This window comes from Akebia trifoliata, chromosome 5 (genome assembly GCF_017979445.1).
Source record: "Akebia trifoliata isolate Shusen 1 chromosome 5, ASM1797944v1, whole genome shotgun sequence".
In the NCBI taxonomy this organism is placed as follows: Eukaryota; Viridiplantae; Streptophyta; class Magnoliopsida; order Ranunculales; family Lardizabalaceae; genus Akebia; species Akebia trifoliata.
This window is the reverse complement of record NC_141379.1, coordinates 30,790,540-30,799,643: the sequence shown is the minus strand read 5'-3', so window position 1 is coordinate 30,799,643 and position 9,104 is coordinate 30,790,540. Positions and strand designations below refer to the sequence as shown.

The 9,104-nt window shown below is 40.0% G+C and overlaps 1 protein-coding gene across 1 annotated transcript; it reads left to right on the top strand.

Moving 5' to 3' along the window:
• The first annotated feature begins 5,996 nt into the window (after positions 1-5,996).
• On the top strand, positions 5,997-8,811 carry LOC147402148 (disease resistance protein At4g27190-like). The gene is made up of 2 exons (XM_086444479.1): positions 5,997-6,109; positions 6,220-8,811. The coding sequence occupies exon 2, from the start codon at positions 6,283-6,285 to the stop codon at positions 8,809-8,811; it is 2,529 nt and encodes an 842-aa protein (XP_086300605.1). The 5' UTR covers positions 5,997-6,109; positions 6,220-6,282.
• The last annotated feature ends 293 nt before the right edge of the window (positions 8,812-9,104 follow it).

Below are 9,104 nucleotides of genomic sequence, written 5' to 3'. Positions count from 1 at the left end.
GTAAGGTGGACTTAGTCTTAAGAAAAAAAAAAAAACACAGAAGGCTCAACTTACAAATGACTTTGAGTTGGCCCATAATTAGTAGGTACCATAGGCAAAAGAAACTGTATCAACCTCAAATGCAATTTTCTTAAACTTTTGTTTTCTTGTTGAGTTGGAACAAGACTTGGAAGCAATTAAGTCCCATTAGAATTTGGTGTATCCAGTGTGCATGGGATCAATGCCACTTCTCAACAACTTTATTTTAACAGAACTTGAATGCTGCCTCTTCAGCCCATCGTGTTTGGATCATGTATAGGAGCATTATCACACTAACCTGGCCCAATGGGCTGTTTTTTTTTTTAAAGGCTCATAGCTCTATGCTTTGTTGTTATTAGGCCCAATAGCCATGGATCAGGCCTTAAAACAATTATACAAGTCTTGGGCTTGGACTTTAGTAATGGACTAGGTTGGGCTTCAGCATAGTTTGCATCTTACTAAGTTCGTAAGCTTAGCTTACTGTCATTTTTTTTTTTTTTTTTTGTTTATTTTATTTAAAATTACAAGTTAATGATAAAATAAGTGTCTAAACCGATTAGATGGGTTGATGTCTAAAACTCAAATCCAACTCATTTAACAATCGTGTTATACGGGTTAACACTATTATCACCCAAACGCAATTAGGATTACCTCAACCTCACTTATTTCGTATCATTTAGGAGTGGTGTTGCCATTGCCACCCGTTAGTGGAGTTGGTGCTGTCAATGTTACGATTCTTATAAGAAATTTATGATGGTACGAATAAATGGTACACTGGGTCCCACTGGCCATGTGATATTGTGACGTGTTCAGATGAGAAATATCTAATAGTACCAGTAGCATTAATACTTACGTTGCATTCACCCTTCAAAGGCCTGCGATTGCTTAAAAAACATCTTACATTACAGATTGTTGTACTTTATAAGACACGGATTCAGAATAAAGATTGTGTTTGTGTGTAAATGTACATTTTCCCGTACTGTCTTTCTCTTCCTTATCTAGCTCTCCATTAATGCCTGTCTTCAATCTCCTGCCAAAGATTCATCATCTTCAAACTCTTCAATCCCTATTTTTATTTATTTCTTTTTTGAAACTGTTGAATCCTTGGGTCAGCCTTTATCAACCATATCAGCATCATCACATCAGCTCATTTCTCTAAGGACATTACATCAAATCATTCCTCCAAGGACACCTCATCTGGAAATACAAAATAGTTTGTTAGTTTGTTATATACGTGTCCTATTTTCATTTGTAGTAATAAAGTCTGTAACCAAAAGAATATTCTATCTCTAAAGTCTATAAATAGTGCTCATGTATCAAATATCATTGAGGGAAGAAATACAAACTTTATTTTCAGATAATCAGTTCTTGTTTCTGTTGTTTTGTCATGGTATCCAGAGCCTTCTAGGACTCACGTCCATTCTCTCAGTTTTCAGTCGACAGCTTGTAAGCTTCCATGGCTGAAATTACTGAGAAATCAACTCCTCCTCCCCTTTCTTTTCCATCACTGAATGTTCCCCTATCATCTCCTTCTAATTTGATTACAGTCAAATTAACAAATGAGAACTATCTTCTGTGGAAGGCACAGATCATGCCTTACCTTAGAGGACACAACCTATATGGTTATGTTGATGGGACTATGGTTCCTCCCCAAATGTTCGACGAAATGTCTCAAGTGACCCCTGCTTTTCTTGCTTGGCAGCAACAAGATCAAGCTGTCATGAGCTTGTTAATTTCGTCCTTATCTGAGACCCTTATTGCACATGTTCTAGAGGCATCCACTTCTCGTGAAATTTGGATTGTTCTCGAAGAACTATTTGCTGCAACATCTCAAGCTCGAATAATGCAAGTCTTCCTTCAACTCACTACCCTTAAAAAAAGGGTCCGATTCCATTGCTGAATATTATAGACGTGCTAAGCTGCTCGTAGATACATTGGCCTTGGCTGGTAAAATTCTACCATCTTCCGAGTTTATCCCTTTCCTTTTGGCTGGCCTAAGCACAAATTACGACTCAGTAGTCACTTCCATTACTACTCGAGTTGATCCACTTACTCCCTCTCAAGTCTACAGTTATCTTCTTACACAAGAGCTCGATTGACCCATCAGAATACTAGTCTAACAGCTGCTCCTGAGTTCTCTGCAAATACCACTTACAAACAATCCAACAATAACGCTCGAGGCCGTGGATTTTCTAGGGGCAGGGGAGGTTTCAGAGGGCGTGGTGGTCGTGGCAAGAATGGTGGCCGTAGTTTTAACCCCCATACTCCCTTCTTTGCACCTACTCGACCCACTTGCCAAGTGTGTCACAAACAAGGACACACGGTTACCACCTGCTATTATCGGTTTGATTTTAATTACCAACCACCACCTCCTCCTTCTCTCTCGGCTAACTTCACCTCCGGACCTCAATATCCACCACCATCTCCTACCCTTGCCGATTCTAATTGGTACCCGGATTCCGCTGCAACACATCATTTTACTCATGATTTTTCTAATCTTACACTCAATCCATTTGAATACAAAGGTGATGAACAAGTGCGTATAGGTGATGGTAATGCTCTCCCAATACATCATGTCGGCAGCTCCTCTATTGCATCCTCCCATGGCAATTTTCTACTCTCAAAACTTTATCATGTTCCATCTATTTCAAAGAATTTAGTTTCGGTTCGACAATTTTGTGAAGATAATTGTGCTTACTTTGAATTTCACTCTTCATTCTTTTGTGTGAAGGATTCCCAAACGCAGAAAATTCTACTCCAAGGCCCTACTAAGGATGGCATGTATGTGTTTCCATCCTCTTCTCCTCAAGCTCATGTTCATGAAAGAGTCACACCATCCCAATGGCATCTTCGACTCGGACATCCATCCATGCAACTAGTGCACAAAATAATCTCCCAAATGTCTCTTCCTATCACGCAGTCCAACTCTTCGGGTTTGTGTTCATCATGCTGCAAGGCTAAACTACATCAACTACCATATGGCCGTTCCACTCATAGGTCACCAACACCTCTCCAACTCCTCTTCATCGATGTATGGGGTCCTGCCCCACTGCTTTCTAGAGGAGGTTTTAGATTTTATTTTTCTTTAGTTGATGACTATAGTCGGTTTACATGGATTTTTCCATTGAAATGTAAGTCTGATGTAGTTAAAGTCTTTTTATCCTTCAAACGCCATGTAGAAACTCTTTTTAATACAAAAATTCGTGCTATACAATCTGATTGGGGTGGAGAATTCAGGTCTCTTAATACTATTCTTCAATCATTTGGTATTTCCCATCGCTTATCTTGTCCATACGCACATTCACAAAATGGATCTGTTGAACGTAAACATAGACATGTAGTAGAAACGGGTCTTGCTCTTCTCGCACATTCCTCCCTACCATATTCCTACTGGTCCGACGCTTTTCTTACTGCTGTATTCCTAATCAATCGTTTACCATCACCTACATTGCATTATAAATCACCATTTGAATTGTTGTTTCATCACAAACCCGATTACTTATTTTTAAAAACTTTCGGTTGCCAATGCTGGCCTAATCTTAGGCCCTATAATAAAAATAAAATGCATTTTCGGTCTCTTCCTTGTGTGTTCCTTGGATATAGTCCTTCTCATCATGGCTATATGTGTTTTCATGTACCTACGGCACAGATGTACATCTCCCGGGACGTTTTATTTGATGAACATTGCTTCCCATTTTCTGATTCTACTTTCCCTTCTTCTAATTCTAACTCACAACCCAATCCATTTGCTAGTTTACCATTCCATCTCACCCCACACTCCAGGCTTCCTTCTAATAATAACCAATCCCCATCTCGGCCCACTCATATATCCATTCCCACCAACACACCGACAAGTTCACCATCATCCAATATTCCTGAGCCCACTTCCCCTGCAAGCCCATCCCATTCCTTACCTTTGGCACCTCTTCCCGAACACCTTCTCGAATCTTCCTCTCCCTCTTCTTCTTCACTATCTACTCCCACATCCACCCATGGCCATCCTATGCAAACCAGATCCAAAACTCACACAACTTGCCCCAAACTTCGAACTGATGGCACTGTTTCTTGGCCACCACCTCGTGCCTATATTACCACTTCTAATGTCCCAGAGGAACCCACCTCTTTTTCTCAAGCTTCGAAGTTTTCGGAATGGCGGCTTGCAATGCAACGTGAGTTTGATGCCCTCATGTCTACAAATACATGGTCCTTGGTTCCACCAGCATCACATCAGAACATTGTTGGGTGTCGCTGGATTTTTAAAACCAAGCATTTGTCCGATGGCTCTATTGAACGACGGAAGGCACGATTAGTAGCCAAAGGCTACAGTCAGCTTGAAGGACTTGATTACAAGGAGACATTTAGTCCTGTAATTAAACCAACCACTATCAGGTTAGTCCTATCTATTGCAATTTCGTTGGGTTGGTCAATTCAACAATTGGATGTCCAGAATGCTTTTTTACATGGACATCTCGATGAACATGTATTTATGACACAGCCACCTGGATTTGTTCACCCTGACTTTCCTAACTATGTCTGCAAACTCAATCGAGCGTTGTATGGTCTCAAACAAGCTCCACGTGCATGGTATGCGCGCCTCAGTTCTCGGCTATTAGAATTGGGTTTTGTGGTTTCCAAATCGGACACTTCTTTATTCATTTATCGGCATCAATCTGTGGTCTTATATTTTTTGGTTTATGTGGACGACATTGTGTTCACTGGTTCCGATTCGAAGATTATGGCTGAATTAGTTTCCATTCTAAGTAATGATTTTCCTCTCAAACAATTAGGGGATTTGCATTATTTTTTGGGCCTTGAATGTCGACGTGATTCTTCTTGTCTCAAGATATCTCAAAGAAAATATATCATTGACTTACTTAAGAAGACCAATATGTTGCAGTGTAAGCCTGTTGGCAACCCCATGTCTCCTTCCACCAAACTGTCTGCCTTTGATTCCACTTCATTTGAAGACCCTACTTTATATAGAAGTGTTGTAGGCAACCTACAATACTTGCTATTCACTAGACCGGATCTTGCATTCTCAGTAAATCGGGTGTGTCAATATATGCATGCTCCATGTGTGTCTCATTGGCAGAGTGTCAAACGCATCTTACGTTATTTGAAACAAACAATGGATTTTGGTCTTTTTCTTCAACCTTCTACCACTCTTTCTCTGGTTGCATACACTGATGCTGATTGGGCAGGGTGCCCAGATGATCGGAAGTCCACCGGCGGCTATTGTATATTTTATGGAAAGAATCTGGTGTCCTGGAGCTCCAAGAAGCAAAATACAATAGCTAGATCAAGTACTGAGGCTGAGTATAAGGCCCTTGCTCATGCCACTTGTGAGTTGCTCTGGCTACAGTCACTTATGACTGAATTGGGTATATTCTTATCCACACCTCCCACTCTTTTCTGTGACAATTTGGGAGCAACATACCTGTCCATGAACCCAATCATGCATTCTCGGACAAAACACGTAGATATTGATTATCATTTTGTCAGAGACAGAATTCAAGCCAAGGCCCTTCAAGTCTCTTTTCTATCTAGCAAGGACCAGATTGCTGACATCTTTACTAAGCCCTTATCCATTTCAAGATTTGCAACACTTCGATCGAGCCTCACTGTGCTTCCAGACAAGCTTGGCTCGCAGGGGCGTATCAACCATATCAACATCATCACATCAGCTCATTCCTCCAAGGACATTACATCAGATCATTCCTCCAAGGACACCTCATCTGGAAATACAAAATAGTTTGTTAGTTTGTTATATACGTGTCCTATTTTCATTTGTAGTAATAAAGTCTGTAACCAAAAGAATATTCTATCTCAAAAGTCTATAAATAGTGCTCATGTATCAAATATCATTGAGGGAAGAAATACAAACTTTATTTTCAGAGAATCAGTTCTTGTTTCTGTTGTTTTGTCAGCCTTTGTCTTAAAAAGCATGTAAAACCATCCGAAATCTCCAACAATAGATCACCCAAAAGAGTGCAGTGTAAGAAATATTGGAATGAAAGCTTAGAGAAATATGGTTTCTTTAACATCATTGATAGGGATTCTATTTTATTTATTTAACTCTGGGTTTTAGAGGGTATGAGAAAAGTATAACAGATTTTCATTTTCAAAGCCTATAATATTTTTTTTTTCTCGACTTGTTTTAAAAGTGAAGACTGATGAAGTTTATTCACTTGGTGCTTGCAGGACTTGTATTGTTTCAGCTACTGCTCACCATCTTTATCGATCTTTAGTGTTTAATTTACAAAGATGATCTTGCAACTCTTGTCTTCTTTCGTGGTTGAGTCCATCAAGGGTTTGTTTGTTCCTCTTAAGCGTCAGATCTCTTATCTTAGAAATTATGATAAGAACATTGTAAACCTCAAGAATGAAGTGAATCTTCTGATTAGAATGGGAACTGATGTACAAAACTCAGTAGTTGAGGCACGCGGGAGATTAGAAGAAATCAATGAAGTTGTGGTTAAATGGTTGGAAGAAGTAGACGCTATTGGGGTGAAGATGACGAGTCTAGAGGAAAGAGCGAGTGAGAATAAGAGATGTTTCAAGGGATTGTGTTCAGATTGGAGATCACGTTGCCAGATAAGTAAACAAGCAGTGCAGATGTTACTGCTTGTCAATGAGCTCCAAGCGAAGGGAACTTTCAGTACTGTTTCTCACGATCCACCTCCTCCAAGTGTCGAACCAGTGCGGACTGATTGTGTAGTGGGGTTGCGATCAAGGGATTTGGTTATGAAACGAGTCATGGATGCATTATGCGATGAGCACATCAGAACAATCGGGCTGTATGGGATGGGCGGAATTGGGAAGACAACTCTTGTCAATGTACTAAACAATAAACCCGCAGTAAGCCAACTTTTCAAGAAAGTTATAATGGTGGTTGTGTCCAACCCCCCAAATTTCCAAAGAATTCAATATCAAATAGGGGAGAGATTAGGATTGGAACTTAAGTCTGACAGTGCTCCACAAGTAAGAGCAAATAAACTACTCAAGAGGTTGCACGATGAGGAGTCGGTTCTTATAATATTTGATGACGTGTGGACGACATTCGAGGTTGCTGCTGTTATCGGAATTCCTTCGACTGGAGATGAACACTTGCGTTGCAAAATCATCATCACGACACGAATACATGATATTTGTCGTCGAATGGGAATTCAATCAGCAATCAAAGTGGAAACCCTCCTTGAAGATGAATCGTGGATTCTATTCAGAGCAAAAGCAGGTGATGTCGTTACGAGGACTAGTTTAGGTCCTCTTGCAGAGAAGATTGTAAGAAAATGTCAGGGTGCACCAATGGCAATCGTCACACTAGGGTCAACTTTGAGAGATGTGGAGGAAGAATTTGAATGGAAAAATGCATTAAGGGCATTAGAAAATCCCGACCCAAATGAATTAGAAGGTATAATTCCAGAAGTGATCACATCGTTGAAATACAGCTACGACATTTGCCTCTTCCCGGAGGACTACGATATTCCTTTATTTGTTATCAGAGATTATGGAATAGGAGAAGGGTTTTTGAACGTAGATGGAAGTTTGGAGGAAGCATCAAACAAGCTGTATACTTATGTTTCAAGATTAAAGGCTTGTGGTCTGTTAATAGATCATCCTACATCCACCGACCATGTGCTAATGCACGATGTAGTTCGGGATGTCGCTATATCAATTGCATCAGATGAGGACAATGGGTTTTGGGCAAAAGCAGGGGTAAGATTGAGAAAGTGGCCTGAGACGGAGAAACTAAATCGATACAAGCGGATTTCATTTATGGATAGTGAAGGTATTGAGCTCCCAAGTCCATTAGATTGCCCACAACTCCGAACCCTATTACTAAATGAAAATGAGAATTTAGAAATAAATCAAGATAATTTCTTTGAAAGGGTGAAAGCACTTGCTGTCCTTGATCTAAGCAGCACTTCTCTTAACTCAATCCCAAAGTCACTTGTATACCTCACAAACCTTCAGACTTTACATCTGCGAGATATGCAAAATGATTTGATTAACATATCTGTACTTGGAGGATTGAATAATCTAGAAATACTTAGAATGTCGTATTCACTTATTGAGAGTTTGCCGGAAGAAATTGGTAATCTCACCAATCTAAGGTGCTTAGATTTGAAAGAGACGATATGGCTGTTAAGAGTTGCACCAAATGTTTTGTCAAGGTTGACTAAGTTGGAAGAATTGCTCATGGGGAGAAGCTTTAAGCAATGGGACATGGAAGAAAAATGTTCAAGTAGTAGTGGAGGCCAAATGAATGTTAGCTTTGCAGAGGTAGCATCATTGGCAAATCTGGTGGAACTAGAAATCGAGGTAACGATAGAGGGAGTTGCATCTGCAGAAATATCCTGCTCATGGAAAAATCTAAATAGCTATCATGTAATTGTTGGTCCTAAGTCCCATCTGTCTAACTTTGTGCCACGGAGGGGCGAGAGGGAACTCAAAATCTATGAAGGGAATCCGATGATGTCACAGTGGCTTAAGGTATTATTCGAGAGATCCACGAATTTAGTCTTAGATTCCTGTTATGGTTTCAACAGTTTTACAGACTTGGATGCAGTAAGGGGAAGTTCCAGCCACTTGAAAGTTCTTGTTATTAGTAGATGTGATGAGATAGAGTATCTAATAAGGATCGACGAGGAGACTCCACAAGATTCATTTATATGTTTGGAGTTCTTAGAGATCAGAGAGATGGGAAACATGAAGAAAATTGTGCATGGGTTATCATCCCCCAAAATCTTCGGAAATTTGGAAGATTTGGATATTAGAGAATGCAACGACTAGGTCATTTGACTGTAGGGAACTGTCAAGAATTGGTGGAAATAATTGCAATAGAAGATGATGAGGAAGAGGAAGCAGAGGATCATCAGGAAGGTTTGCTACCTCAGTTGAACTGCATGAGTTAAATTGTCTAACAAGCATATGCCGAGGAAGTTTTCTTCGACATTGTCCTGTGGAGCAATTTAAAGTAGTTGGATGTCCAAATTTGAAGGGACCTCTTTTCAGACCAGAATTGGAAGCTTCATCCCACCTTGTTTAAGCTGATTCGGAAGATGAAGATTAAATTCTCTCAAGTA

Excerpts from the sequence above, each read along its gene's own strand:
- LOC147402148 (XM_086444479.1), top strand. The coding sequence starts at position 6,283 with ATGATCTTGCAACTCTTGTCTTCTTTCGTGGTTGAGTCCATCAAGGGT.